The sequence below is a fragment of the Zeus faber genome (genome assembly GCF_960531495.2).
Source record: "Zeus faber genome assembly, chromosome: 7".
Lineage (NCBI taxonomy): Eukaryota > Metazoa > Chordata > Actinopteri > Zeiformes > Zeidae > Zeus > Zeus faber.
The window spans coordinates 16,746,067-16,764,782 of NC_137203.1; the positions used below are offsets into that span (position 1 = coordinate 16,746,067).

At 46.6% G+C, this 18,716-nt stretch overlaps 1 protein-coding gene across 1 annotated transcript; it reads right to left on the reverse strand.

Annotated features, from left to right (window-relative positions):
• Nucleotides 1-1,551: 1,551 nt before the first annotated feature.
• On the reverse strand, nucleotides 1,552-17,656 carry rasl10a (RAS-like, family 10, member A; the record flags this gene model as incomplete). Its single annotated transcript, XM_080003456.1, has 3 exons — nucleotides 1,552-1,822; nucleotides 10,535-10,659; nucleotides 17,441-17,656. 3 exons carry the CDS (start codon nucleotides 17,654-17,656, stop codon nucleotides 1,552-1,554), a joined length of 612 nt encoding a protein of 203 aa, XP_079859582.1.
• Nucleotides 17,657-18,716: the final 1,060 nt, after the last annotated feature.

Consider the following 18,716-nt stretch of genomic DNA (forward strand, 5'->3'; position numbering starts at 1 on the left):
TCAGCTTCTAAACAGTGAGTCAAAACGAGATCACAAAATGAAAGACAGTATCACATTTTCACATCAGTGCAAGTAAACCCTGACCTGTTGGCTCTACCAACAAAAAAGCATGCAGATCAATGGTACCATGGTCACTCTTATGTACAGTGGTTATACCTCATTTCAGTGCAGCCATATCGACAGAATATATATTTAGGTTTAATCCAGTGGAAAAGCAACACCTTTTTTTTTTTTTTTTTTTTTTTTTTTAATTTAACACAACGTTATTCATCAGTCACAACTCACACATTGCAGTAAAAGCTTTGCTAGGGACTCAGTGTTTTTTTTTTGTTGTTTTTTTTGTGGCTGCTGGCACTATTTGTATTTGGGGGGGATCATTACTTTATACATCCCCTTGCGGCACAGCAAGAGTTTTTATTGCTCCTTCCTACTTCCAAATATTAAACAGCTGTTGTTTTACTTATGCTATTGTAATAATCACTGTCTACTTTTTAAATATCGACGTCTAGAGTCGCAAGGTGGAAACACTGCTCACGTTTATGATACTTTGCGTGCTTGCTCCCTCTCCCTCGCCCTCTCTCTCTCTCTCTCTCACACACACACAAACATGCACACACACACACACACACACCTCTCGCACACTGCATTCCCTCAGTTTCCTGCAGCTCCTTCTGCAGTTCCCCAACTCCATGAATTTAATGTATTCATCAGAAACAGTCAGGGAAGGAGGAGAGGGAGTCTAACCTCGCATCATGATGAAAGACTGCCACATTTTCCACTGCAACACAACCCTAAATTAGTCGTCTGAACAACAGCTTTGACTGTGAACAACATGGACAGGAAAATAAAAACGTCTAAAAAAGATCGGTTAACCAGGAGAACCCGACGATGCAAATTGCTATTCAGAATCTAAAAGGTATACTGTATTGTGTGGTTTCTATTTGCACATATCTGTCAGGATAGTTTGACCTAAATGAAGGATTACTTGTAGCTACTTTTGATTTATCACCATCAACCCTTCATGCTGACCTTTCCCCTCCACTGACAGATCTAGCTAAGGTGGGGTCAGGCATCAACCTGACTGAATATGATGAATGTATTCAAAAAGGAAGACGTCATGATATTGCTGCTTCTTCACTGCTGATCTCAGAAACACAGCCGAACAGTAATCAGCAAGACCTGCTGCTGTGGGATTTGGGAAGCACCATGGCCCCTTCCCAATATAAATAACATGTTAGTATGAGAGCAACCAATGGTGGTATTTTAACATTGCGCATCTTCCCTCTGCTACCCATCTGTTATTCCCTCTAAATATTTGGCAATAAGATCTGACGAGAAAGTGGCAGAATGATCTTGTGTGTGTGTGGAGTTAATGTCTTATACAGCGCAAAGAGTCCTAATAAATCTCATTATGAAAAAATCAGCTCAGTAAAGCAGGAGGCATCTGGGTATTTTTCCAGTCGTCTAGATAGAAGTCCTTGTTCTCCATCCGAGCTCCAGCCCCGGGGTGAGAGGAGGAGGAAGAGAAGCGGAAGAAGGGAACAATCTGGGTCACATGATGGTGCAGCGATTCCTCTGTAATGCGCCCTGCAGACGGATGGAGGTGTGGTTCTGACGCATGCTGCGTGTCACAGCGATGCCCAAAAGCTCTTTGAAGAGCAGGACCACGTGCCAGTTGAACTTGGCCGAGCACTCCACGTAGCCGCACTTCCACGTCTTCTTCACCAGCACCGACACGGCTCTGCGTGGGGTGAACCGCTGCCGCTGCAGATCCCTCTTGCTGCCAACCACCAGGATTGGAACCTCGCTGCTGCTGCCTTCTCTGTAAAGAGCGTGGGAATAGGAATAAGGAGGGGAATGAAGAAAGGGAAAAGGACAGGAGTTAAACGTGAAATAACATTAGACAAATTGAAGAAAAGAACATCTTTTTTTTTTTTTTTTTTTAATCAGATGACAACACAGTATCTCCAGTGATGATGTGAGGATGTAAAAAGGTGATTTATTGGCACGATATATATCTGCCACACTGTGACAAAGTGTTTCCTTCTCCCCTTCCCACAAACAACCTGAAGGTCAGCGGCATCACAAGCGTGACATGAGGTCCACTGTCTGCTACACTGTCAGTGAGCTGCGATGGACTTAATGTGAGTAGACTGCTGCAGTGTGGGGGTTGTGTGCCTGCGAGGAGCACAACCATTGCCAACGGACAGCTGCAGTACATTATTTTGGGGGGTACGTGTGCGTGTTGAGTGTGTGTCCAATCGTTGCCGCGGAGAGTATAATTAAAATCATTTTAATTAACAAGCACAAAACAATGTGCAGGGATTTGTCCTCGTGACCTCAGAGTGGCTCCAAGAGGCTGGGCCGCTTGGTGCAGTGGTGTGTGTGCTGCCTCGCCTGGTGTTTCTAAGGGACTGTGGGGGCGGACGGGTGGATCAGAGCTGCGGGCTCCAGGGGCCTCCCACCACACTCTGCACAGGCTGAGACGCACTGTTGGGTAACATGTCATGCACGGAACACTGTAAAGATTGTAAAGAGGCACAAGGTTGGTGAGAGGGACGACAGACTTCAGCAGCAGATGGCGGATGGTAGAAGAAGAACCAGAGAGCGGTTGGCGTTAGACCAGATCATTCATGGATGTTCTCACCATGTTAAAACACACTCAACGAGGCTTGATTTAACCATTTCCCCGGCTTGATAAATTCAATCTGACAACTTATTTAACAGAGTAATAATGCTCAGGCCTTTTTAGAATGCAATGAAAGGTGGAAAGACAGGCAAGAGAACTCAATAGCACGACTCAGAGGCACAAACTTTGATAAAAGAAAACAGTTTTTACTTGAACATGCTCAGCACACAGGTAGACGGTCAGCAGCGTAAACAATCTGACAGGGAGTAGACAAGGTGAGGCGGTTGAGCACACAGGTGGTCAGTGGATAGGTCAAACAATTGCGAAGGTGATGTCCAGGAAACCGAGCAGGGAATTAAAAATACCAGGAGACCAAGAGACGAGGAAAAACCGCTGGAACACTGGAAACATGGTATGCAGACAAATTGGCACAGAGAGAGGGGAATACACCGACTAAATAAACTATGGGGGGGGGGTACACGAGGGACAGGTGAAACTAATCAGGGCAGGGAAGACAATCACAGATGGGAAACAACAAAACTAGGAAGTGAAGACACTAGGGAGCAGAGCGGGACATCACAGTACCCCCCCCAGGGACGTCACCTAGCGTCCCAGGCAGGTCTGGATGGCGGCGATGGAAATCCCAGCTGAGGTATGGGTCCAAGATGTTGCTGGAGGCCACCCATGACCTCTCCTCAGGACCATACGCCTCCCAGTCCACTAGGTACTGCCGCCCATGGCCACGACTATGGAACATCAAGAACTGCTTGAATGTGTAAGCCTGTCCTCCATCGATGTCCTAGGTGGGTGGCGGGGGCTGGGAGGTGGGAACCAGGGGAATCGCTCTCACAGGTTTGACTCTGGCCACATGGAACATGAGGTGGAACCCTCATGGACCTGAGGAGTCTGAGTCGCACAGTCACCAGCTGATTAATCACTTTTAGGACAGGGTAAGGCCCCACAAACCGGGGAGCCAACTTGCGGGATTCCAGGTGCAGGGGCAGGTCTCTGACCAGACTGGTATGTGGGAGCGGGAGTTCGTCGGGGGTCAGCCATCCTCTTGTACCGGGCCTCGCTTCTCAGGAGCACATGACGGGCCCAGGTGCAGCAACACAAAGGCCTGGACAGAGGGAATGCTAACCTCTGTCTCTAGAGCAGGGAACAGTGGTTGCTGGTACCCATAGGCTCACTGGAAGGGAGATAGGGCAGAAGCAGAGCTGGGTAAGGTGTTGTGTGCTTATTCTACCCATATCAGGTGCTGGGAGACGAGGCACGCAGACCGGTCTCCAGCTCCTGGTTAAGCTGCTCTGTCTGACCGTTACACTGGGGGTGGTACCCAGAGGATGTGGAGGATGTGAGGTGGCGCCAAGGAGAGAACAGAAGGCCCTCCAGAACTGAAAGTGAAACTGTGGCCCCCAGTCTGACACAACATCCCTACGGAATCCATGAAGATGAAACACATGGGACAAAACTACCTCCGCTGTGTCCTTGGTGGAGGGCAACTTTGGCGGCAGAATGAAGTGAACCAGTTTCAAGAATCTGTCCACTAACGGTAGTGTTACCTTCAGAGGGTTGTAACCCTGTGACGAAGTCCAAGATGATGTCAGACCAGGGGCGATGGGGCACAGGGAGCGGGCACAGGAGGTGGGCATCGGGAGACCTTGTTCAGAGCACAAACAGGACAAACAGCCACATATTCCCCCACCTCTCTCTCCATGGACGACCACAAGTGTTCTTTGATGACAAAGAGGGTCTCGCTCTTTTCTGTAAAAAATGAATGAATGATAAATGACTTGGGATTGACGTGAGGCAGGGACAAACAACTGCTTTGGAGGACAGCCGTCAAGTACTTTGGTATTAATATTTGCCTGTCTGACCCTTTCCTCAATGCCCCATGTGACTGCCCCCACCACATAGGAAGAGGGCAGGATGTTGGTGAGGACCCAGGAGGTTAAGACAGTGAGACGTTAAATCGGTTTGCAAAAAAAGCCCACCTGGCTTGTCAGGAGTTGAGCCGTTTGGCGGAGCAGATGTAATCAAGGTTCTTGTGGTCAGTACAAAACAACGGATGCTCGGCTCCCTCCAACCAGTGGCGCCACTCCTCCAGGGTAACCTTAATAGCTAGCAGCCCCCTGTTTCCCACATCATAGTTTCAGGCACAGGGATAGACCGTGTTGTCCTCTTGAGACCGCTGGGAGAGGTCTCCCTGAAGCCCACGTCCGAGGCATTGACCTCCACAATAAACTGCTGACTGGGATCCGGCAGCGTGAGGACCGGTGCCGAGATGATGCTTTCCTTCAGCCTCTGGAAAGCCTTTTTGACTTGGGGATACCATAGGAACTTGACCTTGGAGGAGCTTAGGGCATGCAACACAGTGGCCATGGCGCTATAGTCCCTTATGAATCATCTATAAAAGTTGGCAAAGGTCAGGAAACGTTAAAACATCTACATTTCACGTCTACTTCTACGTCTACATTTTCACGTCTACACCCTCTACGTCCATTAGAGGGAATAGGCCACTTGGTGACAGCACTAACCTTCGTGGGATCCATCTGGATGTTGCCTACCGAGAAGAGAAACCCCAGGAATACGATGGAGGGCACATGAAACTTGCACATCTTAGCCTTCACAAAGAGCTGGATGTTGAGGAGTGGCTGAAGGACCTGGCGGACCTGCTGGACATGAGTCTCCTCGTCAGGAGAGGAGATGAGAATATCCTCCGGGTAGTCCAACACGAACAGGTTCAGCATGTCTTGAAGGGCGTCGCTCACCAGGGACTGAAATATAGCTGGAGCATTGGTTTGGCCAAAGGGCATTACAGGATACTCGATAATGCCCACGAGGAGTGTTGAAAGCGGTCTTCCACTTGTCCCCTCATCCTTTCAAAATTATAAGCATTTCTCAGATCGAAATTCGTAAAGATCTGAACACCTTGCAGTAATTCAAATGCTGAAGAGATAAGGAGGGAGGGGGTACGTGTTCTTGATGGTGATGTCCTTCAGGCCTCAGTAGTCGATGCATCTTCTCCTTCTTGTCCAAGACAAGGAAGCCAGCCCCAGCAGGAGAGGAAGACAGACAAATAATTCGAGCAACCAGTGAGGATTCAATATATTTCCTCATCGCCTCTATCTCCAGGGCTGACAGAGAATAGAGGTGTACGTTGGGGGGTGAAGTACCTGGTAGCAAGTCAATCACACAGTCATAGGGTCGGTGAGAGGGCAGAGAGGTAGCCCTGGCCTTGTTGAAAACATCCTTAAGGTTGAGGTTACAGGAAGGGACCCCAGTGAGGTCTGGAAAGTCAGATTCCGATGTAGGCGGAGGTGGGGAGAGAGGAGACTCAGGAACTTCGGGACAACCTCGGAAGACTCTGAAAATGGCTCGGGAAGCACGGGAGGCAGGTCTTGGAGTTAAAGATTCAAGGCAGGAGGTGAAAAGACAGAGGGTTGAGGCAGCTCTGAGGTAGAAGCTGACGGGAGGAGGAAGGAGGAGAGCGAGCGTTCCTTTCCCTAACCCATTACTTCCCCTTTACACAAGTCTATGTGAGGGTTATGTTTTGTGAGCCAGGGAAAGCCCAGCTTGAAAGGGTGTAATGGGGAGTTGAATGGGGAGTTGAAGCCTCAGGAACTCAGTGTAGTTATTGGCGATGACAAGTTGAATGAGCTGACTCGGCACAGCAGACATCCATCCAAAGCGTTGGCCTGGAGTCCACAAACACCGAGTGAAGGGGAGTCTGATAAAGAGTGATAAGCCATGCTTGAGTGAGGAATCCAGGGGAAAAAAACAAAAGAAGTAGTTTGTCTCATACAAACTCTCTACTCCTATTCACTGATGAGCCTTGCCTTTTACTGGGCATGTGGAGATCAAGTGACCCAATTGAGGATATAATATACATCTGCCCTGTCGCTCCTCCGGAGTGAGCCTGGCTCTCCCCAACTGCATGGGCTCCTCTGAGTCAGTAGGGGGCAATGGTGAGGCGGCCACCGGTCGAGCAGGAACAGACCACAAAGAAGGATGATTGGTTGTAGGCTGCCCCCTCTGGATGAGCGTGATAACGACATCTCTGGACCTCTCTCCCTCTCTCCCCTGGAGGGGGTTATCAATATAAATGGCCAAGGAGATCAGACAGTTTAAGCCAGAGGGAAGCTCTTGCAGGGCTAACTGGTCCTTTATAGGGTTGACTAACCCACAGAGGAAAGCATCGAACAAGGAGTGAGAGTTCCAGCCGTTGTCGGCTGCCAAGGTGCAGAACTTAATGGCGTAGTCATTAAGTTAACATTAAGACTCAATGCTTACCCTGGCGCAGACACATTAATGCTCTAGCTGCCTCTCGGCCCAGGTAACTGTGGTCGAAGATCTTGCGGAGGGTGTCGGAGAAGAGCTCCAATGAAGAGCAGACAGGAGAACCCTTGGACCACTTAGTGGTAGCCCAGGCTTCAGCTCGGCCGGCGAGGTTGGAAACGAGATAGGCTACGTTCGAGCACTGCGATGGAAACGAAGACGCCTGTAGCTTGAAATGTAGCCCACACTGGACCAGGAAGGACCCGCAGTCCCCGGAGTCCCGGGAAAAATCGCTGAGGTCTGGAGAAGTGAGTTCCGGGACTGGCGATGTGACGATGGGGGCTGGAGTTGGAGCTGGTGGTGGAGCTAGAGCGAGGACTGGAACTGGAGCTGCCAACTGATCGTGGGCCGGATTGGATCTTCCGTAACTGGACGAGTATTACACTTAACTTGGCTTGAGAGTTCTGTTGTTCAGTGATGGTACGAAGGACCTGGATCAGAGTCGGCTGAGCCCATAGCCTTGGCCAGTTCGTACTGTAATGACTGGTGGAAGGACAGGCAAGAGGACTCAATAGCACGACTCAGAGACAGAAACTTTTATAAAAGAAAGCAGTCTTTCCTTGAACAGGATCAGTAAACAGGTAGACAATCAGCGGAGAAAACAGTACGACGGGGAGTAGACAAGGCGAGGCAGTTCAGTACACAGGTGGTCAGTAGACGGGGCAAACAATCCGACAAGGAGAAGCAAAGGCGAGGTACAGGAAACCGAGCAGGGAATCAAAAATACCGGGAGGCCGAGAGACGAGGAAAAAACGCTGGAACGCCTGACACACGGTACAAAGACGAACGGGAACATAGAGAGGGGAACACAGCGACGAAATACACTGGGGAGGAAAGGTAAACGAGGGACAGGTGAAACTAATCAGGGCAGGGATGTGACACCAGGAAGTGAAGACATTAGGGAGCAGAGCGGGACATCACAAAAGGAGAGGCCTGAGAGGAATTCATGAATGCCATTAGATGGCAGCTACAACAAAGACACAAAAAGTGATGAACGTACTTTCAGTCCCGTACTTAGATAAATTAATAATCTGGCTTTCTCCAAATTTTAAAACAATGTGCTATGTTCCCTGGCAGCAGTGTGCTATTCACACCTTGCTCCTCGGGCAAATGATTTCATTCTGAAATCAATAGTCTATGGTTGCAAATGGTAAAATGCCCTGCTCCATTGATAAAAATGTTAAAATAAAAAGACTCTGACTAGTGTTGTGATTGGACTACAACCACTCGGATAAACTAGAATTACAACTTTTTTTTTTTTTTCACAGAAAAGTATTAAATGATGTTAGAATATACACATTTTCCAGAGGTTAGGCTGAATGCACAGCACGGTGGTGAGTCAGCATTATAACTCCAGAGTAGTGTGATATAATGTGTGGAAGGTTTTTTTTATGACCAAATCACTGATCTATTATTGAGGACTACCGTTATGGGTAAAATGTAGATTTATCTTGAAAAAAATTGATAATGGTCACCCTTGTTTCATGTTCTTTACTTGGACTTGAATATTTTCCTTTATATTCTTATATTCATATCCCATCCCACCCGTCATATGAATTTTTAAGTTCAGCTTTAACAGGTTTGATTTCACTTCTACTGAAACACCATTGTCCTGCATTCGGCTGCAGTAGAAAAGTGCATAAATCCCGTTTGACCTCGGCATTGGCTCAGCAAATTAGCTCAGCCTATGGGAGCTAATTACACACGTACTGTAGATAAAATGGCTCTGGCCCTATTTTAATGCAAACTCCTCTCTTATACTCTATCAGGTCTCTTATACCAATTATCTTATCTTATCTTAAGGCTCAATAGGAGGTCCCATACTCTTTCTATCGGTGCGCTCCTACTCAGCCACATGGTTCGTAAAATAATGTATTTCATCAGTTGTTTTAACAAACATACATAACAAAATAATTGATCTGCTCACATAAAGTAGCAGTTGTTTAAAAACATGTTTAAAATGTCTCATTTAATCTTTTTTTATATTTATTATTTTATTTTACATTTTTTTATTTCCTCCTTCTCTTTGCCTTGTTATTTTATCTTTTTACGCCCACCACGCCTGTCATTCTCTAAGAATTTCATTGTACCGAATGACCTTGGGTTGTACTGTACACTGAACAAATAAAACACTTTGAACTTTGAACTTTGAATAAAGCAGCCTCAAGTGCTCCGGCTGAGAGGCAGTGACAGTGCTTTGTGACTTGTTGAGTTGTGTATTCTTTCACTCATCCCCGGCTCATTCAGAGATGTTTGGAAACTGCCACCGCTGCTTGTCAGTTACCTTCAAGAGTTGTTTCATTCTTAAAGCGCAGGTGTATCCAGCCACTGGCTACAATGAGAATCTCTTAACCCCCCCATGTGTGGGAGTGAAGCCCAAAGCGCCTCAGCGACGGATCAAAAAACGACCGGGTTTTCCCGACTTATTCCGTCACTTTAGGTGACGTGATTTCAGGCGGTGTTTGTGACTTCGCCCAATCAGCGGCAGGACAAGTTAGAAATCCTGACGATATGAGGCAAAGGCGTGTTTGTGGGAGGTTTTTGTCGGCGTAATGTCTTGGAATGCTTGGAGTGGATGCCCACTCAGATGGCATGCCTGTATGTGATGCGTTTTTTTTGTGTTGTTATCAACATCGTTCGTTCAGTCAACAAAAAAATACAGGGACAATTACACAGTTCTGGCATTTATGATATTAATATAAAATTAGAAAAATATCATTCTCCTTACACCCATCCACAATTTCCTTCATAAATTCAGCATCACCTTCGCACTTTATCCTTCAGTGGTCACGTCTCTCCCACTTTCTTTTCCACTTGCATTCACCTTTCTGTCCCCTGCTTCTATTGATATGGCATTTACGACAAGGGCGTAACAAACAATAAACGCATCTGCTGCACGGCCATAGACTGAAGGCCATGTTTCCCATGGTCGAAGGATCCAGCCATAACCCCTGAAGCTACAGGAGTTTTGGGGGAGGTTCATTTTGATGTGAAAGTGTGGTCTTACCACTGAGCGTCGCCTCTTTAGAGCTGAACAAATTAGGGCAGCTCATTTAGACTTTATCAATATGCAAATATATGCAGATGTAGGTGCCAGCAACCAGGTTGACCGAGCATGAAATACCCTTGTTTTCCCCTTCTTCTCTTTTTTTTTTTCTTTCTTTACAGGACCACACTTGCTTGGTGCGGCTGTCGCTCATCAGCGCAGGAATCAAATGTCACCTCATTACTGATATGTCAGGATGCAGGGGAGGGGGAGTCCGCTAAATTATAAGCTATCACCACAAGATACAATCTGTCTCTGTCATATTGTCTTGAATGTGTAATGGCGTGTCAGTGGAGCGGAGCTGAGGGAATCTAGCCTGTCTTCAGCTGTGACACACAGGATGCTTCTAGAATCCAGTAATCACACACACACACACACATGCACGCACACACACGGAACACACATTTGTTGAAAAGTGCTTTACTAAAAAAAGTTCTTATTGTTCTTACATTCCGTGCGGTAAACGCTGTGTGTGACTACAAGGTGCAGATAACAGCCGCCACCACCAGACAGTACAGTACCTGTGCTCCACAATCTGCTGCCGGATCATTTTGACGTATTCAAAGCTCTCCACGCAGCAGATGTCGTACACCAGGATGTAGGCATTGGCATTGCGAACCCCTCTGCAGCGCAAATCCAGCCACTCCTGCAAAACAAAACAAATATATATATATAAGGAAGGTACACCTGAATGGCACGAGGCGTATATCAGAATAATTAGCTTGCCTCCGCGGCCTTTCTTCGCCCCTGTAAAATGTGGGGCGTTAATAAACTGTTAGAGCTGGCACCGCTTGGGGAGGCAGAGGACGCAGTATAAAGCCATAAAACATGTTGACTGGTCAGCTTTGTGATAATTAAAGTGTTCACCGCTGTCCAAGCTGCGAGCGGCCCTGGACACAAAGTGCAAACCAAGCGTTGCCATCCACGTGGGCTTCAGTCAGTGGCGGCAGAAGAAACAGAAGCCCGCGGCTTGTGCCTGCATCATCTCTTCTCATGCAACGCACACAGGGTGGGTAAGACGCTGTTGATTAATGGTAATGTATTTTAAACACCGTTTGGTGCAGCAGGATACATTTGCTGGTGTCAGAGGGACACCTGTTTCTCCGACCACACCCTGACTTGTCCGTTCTGTTTCTCATGTGGTCTCGCCACTCCAGCGGCACCTGCAGCGTGAAGCGATTTTTTTAAGTGGTTTCGCCGGTTGAAGGGAAGGGATGAAGAAAAACTTAAAAACCTTAAAAAGCAGCAAAGGATGAGCAAACCGAGTGCTAACGTAACATCTACTCTGGCCTGCATGCTAATTGATGGTTCAGCCACTTCAATTCAATCCAACCCCCGGGAGGGGTGGCAGGGGGAATTCACACTCTTGCTGGCAGCACAAATGGGAAATAATAGAATAGAGTCATATAATACCGAAGCCACCTGTAAAACATTGATAGGCGACTCTTTTATTTGAGGATACAATGTTGGTGTTTTTTGTGAAGAAGAAGGAACAGACACGTGATGCAAGCCAATATGCGTTTGAGAAAGGGGGAGAGGTGCAGGGACCGGAGGTGATCGGCGTCAGCTAAAATATCGACACTATTATTATGTCTATGTCATCAAGGAGTAATTGCCTTCATTCAATTTGGGAAATGGATTTGAGGCTTTGTGGCGGGGGAAAGTGTGAAGAGATGGTCTCGTGCATTGTTGGATAGAAACTGAGGGCGGTGAAGCGTGGAGGGAGCACAAGGAGCCACATGGAGAACACTGCTATTACGATTTTGATTGGAAAAGGAGCCAGGCTGCGTAAACAAATGCAAGATGTTTCCCCCTCTTCATTCAACCTCCTTAAAAGAGCATGTGTCACATAAAAGGAGTCATTTCATTTCCTGATTCTCTTTGAGGACTTCGGTGTTCCAACACAGGTATCGCTGCATTCTCACTTCATGGGGAAAGATTCTCATGTATCATCTCCTCTATAAGATTTATTCCCGTTCGACAACAGCATATTTGTTGCCGCTCATTATGAAATGTGTCGGCAGCGTGCAATGCCAAGTCTGCGAGACGTACCTAATGTCGTCCTCGGGAGGTGCTTCAGACGCAGCCCTACATCCTTATGGGCTAAAAATAGCACATTGCGTTCTCATCTCTCTGTCATCAAAGGCCTGTTTTTAAATGTGAAGGTGGATCTAGAAACAGGAGGACGGCGCTCTGGAAACCGAGACAACAAACGGATGGTCGCACACCAGAGAAAGTAGGGAGAGAGAGAGGATGGAGCACGCGAGAGCTCAGTTAGAGTCAGACGCAGGAAGACGTACGTGAGGTTGTTTTTTTCATGAATCCATGCCGTTGTATTGTCCAGTAAGTCCTTTGAACATTTTTTCTTTTTTTTTTTTTTTTTGCAGAAAAGAGCATCTCGTTGCTCTCTACAAGAGCCAACTATAACATGTTTCCCTGACAACCAGAGTCCTTGGTCAGTTTTTAGCAGGCGAGGACAAAGCTGTTGTGTCTATCATTCGAGGGATAAAACTGTTGTGCCCTCACGCTGGGGGGAGGGCGGCTCGGTGGCAGTGGATTTCTGTGATGAATCAATACCCAGTGCTTCTGAAATGTATCATTTCCCTGGAGGCCAAACCTGCCCTCACTCATTGACGACCGACACCATGAGGTTTATTGAGCTCCCAGTTCTGCAATGTTTGAGATGAAGTCAATCTGGTGGTCTGCTGCCGGCAACAAATATAACTAAAAGCCTCTCACCACACTCACTTACTCACTCACTCACCTCTCACTCACTTCCTTATTCACTCTTTCAGTTACATACAATCACAACCTAACATGAAGGCAAGTGTCCGCATGGACATCAGCACCCATTTTACCACAACTTTGTCACTTTCCTGGTTGTTGTAATGACGTCAATCAATTTTTACCTTCAAATTGTGCCGATCAAAATGTATTATTTGTTATTTTTAATAATAATAATAATAAGAAGAAGAAGAATAATAAGAATAATAATAATCATAATAAATATAGCTGCAGGCAGCAATACACAGGGTCCAGTTTAGTTGTGTTGGGTGTGTTTTACAATTTCCCGGGTTCTCTGAAACGCAGCCTGATTTTCCGGGTTTACTTGTTGCTGGTCCGGCAGAGCACCTACTATGCGGTCTACACAGCGCAACCCTCCTGTCTTTAAAACAATCCTCCATGTTCGCCTTTGAACCAGAACCCCTCATTGTTATAACTCACCATTATGTCCGTGGAAATAGAGCTGCACTCTCAGTGACGGATGGCCGTCTAATGCTGTGTCGGGCATGTCATCTATTTGTTGAGTTTTTTCCTTGGATTACATTTTAGTTTCCGTGGAATAAGAAAAACTTTGTGGTATTTCTGTGGGTAATTACCATTGCACGGCTTTTACTTTTCCGATGCCGCCTTGGATTTTGAACTCATCATTGATTCGCACATTATAGTGTTTTCGAGCGACGCTCAGACGACAATTCAAGGGTTATTTTTCTTATCTGGCAAAGTAATGTGGACCACAGATTTAAAATATCAATCAAACAGATCTACTGACATCTACCAGGTAAGAAGCTATATAGATACACATGTCAATTGATTGTTTGGTCATTTCTAAAGACTACACGGAATTTCTACATTTATAGTTAATAATATGATGACGTCACGAAATTACTTACTGTTAATCTCATCTTGATCAATTTCGAACGACACGTGTGACGTGTCAGTTAACCAAGACCAACTGAATATTTTGTGTCAAATTTGTTCGGTTTTTAAATAATATCTGCTCCATATGTGGGTGGATTTGGATTATATTTAAACCACGAGATCCTTGTTATATAACGGTTTAAAAGATGTGTTTCTAGCTTACGCCGAAGTATGTCTTCCAGATAGTTTTGGCCGGGTTGGACATATTTCGGATGGGCGTACTGTCACGTCCGTCTTAAAATCGTTTAATTTTTTGTTGTTTTTTTCGCTAATATGCGCTCTGTATGTGGATCGATTCGGATGAAACTTTAAACACCAGGTCTTTGTGACAGCACGGTTTAAACAAGACATCAACCGTGTTCATGTGTTATGCAGAAGTTGGTATTCCAAATGTTTTTAGGCTTCAAAATTCCGAATATATTCTTTTTCTTCTTACAATTACAATAAGGGGCTGCCATACAATTACAATAACTGGACCCCTAATAATAACAGTCACGTCATTTTTTGAGAACCTTTCTAAAAAATGAGTTAAGCAATTCTTTACATAGTATATAAAAATAGATTTAAAGCAACAATTGAGGAAGAATAGTAATGAGCAAATTTTGGAGAAATAAAGAAAAAACAAACAAACAATACAATTCAAGGTGCTGAATTATATGTGTCTGGCTTCTACCCATTTGAAAGAGTGAGTAATCAAAAACAACTTGAAGTCATCAACTTGTATGACTTGGCTAATATTAGAATTTCTTGTTGTATGAGATTTGAACCAGCTAAGCAATGCAGTGATCAAATCAATTTGGGCACAATAAGCTCTATTAGCTCTAAAAGTACTAAAAATACTAAAATGTGCGTAATCGACACGAGATGCTCGCGCAGGGGGCCGCAAGGGGTGGCGCCACCATCGCGATTCTGGGTTCTATAATTATATAATCACTGGATGTCATGACATTTCACTGCATATACAATATGTATGACCATATGAATTCGTATATATGTGACAAATAATCTCTTGAACTTGAACTTGAACCTGATCTTGAAATAAGATTGCTGATGCGTCGCCAGCCATAAAAAGACGTGTGAACAGAAAACATCAAAACATGCGTAGATACAAGCATGTCAACAAATATGCATTAATTTCTTCCTGCCCTGTGACCTTAAACATGATCGACTCTACACCAAAACCATAGGCAGTTTTGACAGCATTGAGTCCAGGGGAAGTAGATGGAGTGAGCAGGAGAAATAGGTAGAGCATCTTGTGTAGGAGGGAGTCATGGTGATTCATTATTATCTCAATAAAAATAAACTAAAAGGGAAAAAAAAACAACACAAAAAAAAGAATCTGAGCCGGATCCGCTGTTGGGCTTAAATCCATCTGTCATCTCATACTATTGACAACACAATATGAATGCTCTCTAAAGGCAGATAGAAAAGGAAAATGAAAGCCATGCTACACCACAACAAACAATCCCGAATCCCCTTCAGAGATGAATAAAGTGTTGTCTTATTTTATCTTATTAGAAAGCCAGGACCGTGGTCATACATTAAAAGAATGAAATGTCATTTGTGCTCAGTACTAAACAGAGGAAATGAAAATCCATGACATCATGTCAGTGGGTTAGAAGTGTTTCAGACCATGAATATATACGTTTTCTTTATAATAGGGTTCAATAAGACCAAACCACATAGCTTGGAGTCATACAACTCAGTTATGTACTTTTCATGGATGTTTCACGTGATCAACAAAACCTTGATTGAAAAACTTAGAGTATTTTGCTTGCCCATTAAACTCTGTGTAACCTAGTTAATGGGCTGCAGTTGGGTTCGTACTGTACTCTATTAGACATTTGGTCCCTGCAGTATCCTAGCCCAGTTCTTTAATTGAATTTGCTCCGTAATGGGAATATTTCCCTAATCAGTTTTGTCTGCGCTGGCCATGCTTCGGCCGGCGGCTCCCCGTCGTATCCTGTGCCCCCGACCCCGGTAACATCTCCGTGCAGATTGGCCCTCGAGCACGCTGGGTCAGGACGGAGCGCAGCGATGACTCAGGAGGGGTTAATGGCAGCGCCGCTCTTGTCACAATGACTAGAAAGCACGTGACTCAACCCGCCACAGTTGTTGAGAACACAGGGAAAGGACATGGTTGGTGCTTGTCTCTCAAAACCGTTTCCTGGAAAAATAAGAAGCTAATTTCCCCGTGTTACACAAAGGAGCTGTAGGAACAAGTATTCAACGGGAACTACATGAACGTACACTCTATTCCGCTAAATCTATCATAATCTCTTAGAAGGAACAGCGGCCTTGAGTGGTTTCCATGGATCAATACTAAGGCATGCACACATGCGTGCATATTCCCCATGAGATTCTTAATCTTTTCTTAGTCCCGGCTCGCTGATAAAGCCTCCCACAATGCAGAACGCTCAAGCCCTACTGAGACTTCGTACTGGATGGTTATGATGTGTCTCTCCTGTGAGGTCTGTAGGAGAGCGGTCGATTCATCGAGGGTCTCGATCATCGCTCTGGCCGTCACCGAGCCTGTGTCAAATATCACGCTCAGTCCGTGCAGAGCAAAAACATACTCGGGGGGGGGAGAGAGAGGGTCGGCTTGCTCTCTCTCTCTCTCTCTCTCTCTCTCTCCTTATGAGCTCGCTCTCAGTGACGCCTCTCCTTTGGAGTAAAGTACAGTTTTTGCTATGGTGCCCATGTGCATTACAGGAGAGTGCAAAGGGTTCAGCAGCAGGTACAGTATGTGTGTGTGGACGCTCCGCGCCGTGTGACCTTGACGGTCTCTCTGTGTACTGGACTTTAACAGCTGGTTTGTTCAACTTAAATCATAGAGCGGGATTCATCGAGAATGTGGGACTTATTGGCTTACCCATGGGCAAAATAGACGGGGATCGACAGCTTGTCTTTTTTGTTTGTAACTTAAGCTAAATGAAAACATGGCGATCGTTTCATTTGCCGTTTTACTAATACTTGCTCTGTGCAAGAGAGATTACAGCTGCAGATGTTTTGCGCACAGAGTTTTGCGTGTGCCTGACTGCGCTGTACTTTGCTGTGATCCAACTGCCAGGTTGGCCACCAACTAATGAGGTGTAGCAAATGACCTGTGGCCAGGCATTAAACCCAAGTCTGTTTGATCTATGCTTTAAATGGGTTTGTGGGTACTATGGCAGTCCCTGCAGCTCTGTGGTACCCATTACGTTCATTACCACAGAGAGCAAATACAGCCCATGTCCACTGAAAGGCAAACATCATTTGTTAGACCCTGGAAAATTGTCCTAAAGCCTACACCGTGTCGCACCCGTGAAAGACGCCTTGCAATATTTCACGTAAAAAATGATGAGCTACGTTATAAAACAGACGGCAGGATTAAATACGACGATAGAAGACCTCGTACAATATGAGGCAGGCTGGATTTTCTGAGAGAGCGAGAGAGAGAGAGAGAGAGAAAGAGAGAGAGAGAGAGAATTTTACAACAGCGAAAGTAAGCTCCTCAAGGCTCGGGTCTCCATAGCAACTAGGATAGGGACATCTGATAGTGATGGAATAATAAGAATAAATAAAAAGGGTGTTTTGTCTTTGAGGAGTGCCAGTGGTTGTAAACAGACCCTTGCATCCAGGATGACAGAAAAAGGGACAGACCCCATTTGTGTATGTATATATATATATTTATATATATATATTTATATACACATATATATACAGTGTACAGTATGTGATATTACCTGACTGGAGCTGGATGGGAAAGAGGACATCGGTGGGACGTCTAGGATCTTCAGCTCGTACATGCTGCCGTTCAGTATGACGGAGGGTCTGTACACGTATCTGGTCCTGGTCGGCGTGTACACCTCCGAGAAGTCATTGTAGATGAACTGGCGGATTATGGAAGTTTTCCCCACACCGGGAGCGCCGATCACTGCGATGCTCAGCGTCTCCACCATCCCTGGACTCCAGCTTCAGCACCATGGACAGCCACCGCCGCGACGTGCCTGCTCCGCCCGGTTCCAGCGAAACCCAACAAAACGACGACCGACACTTCCCCCCCCCCCCCCCTCCCAGCCCCCACCTCCCCCCCAACAATAAAAAAAAAAAAACTTTTTTGGCGGTGCGCGTGGGAGAAGTTGTCTCGGTCGAAGCGGGGGGAAAAAAAAAAAAAACAACAAAAAAAAAAACCGCCCCCCCCCCCAAAAAAGTTTTTTTTTGTAAATTTCACTTTTTCTCTTTGTTTGTTTTTGCTTGTTTGTTTACGGACAAAACCCCGTCCGCTCCTTCGGCCCGGGAGCGCGCAGTGTGGACGGACGGACGCGCGCTGTGAGTCCACCCCCAGCCCCGCTGCTCCTCCGGGAGGGAGAGTACGGCCCGTGCCCGGTGTCGCTGCCGCGCGGCCACGGACATCACCGTGCGCCCCTTGACCTTTCCTCCTCACGCGCGGAGAGCCGCCCCTTCCCTCCTCGTCCGCGGGACGGACACCCGCCCGTCTGCCTCCACCCTCTTCCGCAGCGCTAGACGGCGGCCTCCATCACGTCGGGCCGAGCGGCTGGCGCGCGGCGACGCGTCTTCAAAGACGACATTGCTCCACATGTTGGGGAACATGCCTCGGCGCGATTCCGTCGCCCTCCATAACACTGCCTCGGTCGAGGTGAGAGGATGTTCCACACGCCCGCACGCACGCACGCACACACAGACGCAGACGCACACACACACACACACACACACACACACGCACGCACACACTGCAGAAGAACCGCTGCTGTGGAGGCATCTGGAGAGAACACGCTGTGTGTTGTGGAAATGCTGCTCGCTCTCTCTCTCTCGCTCTCTCTCTCTCCCTCTCCCCCATCTCTCGCTCTCTTACCCCCCCCCATCGCTCCCTCGCTCTCGCCCCCCTCTCTCTGTCTCCCCCATCTCTCTCTCTCACCCCCCTCTCCCTCCCTCCCTATCTCTCTCTCGCACCCCCTCTCCCATCCAATGGGATCGTCTCGTCACAACGTGGACTCTCTT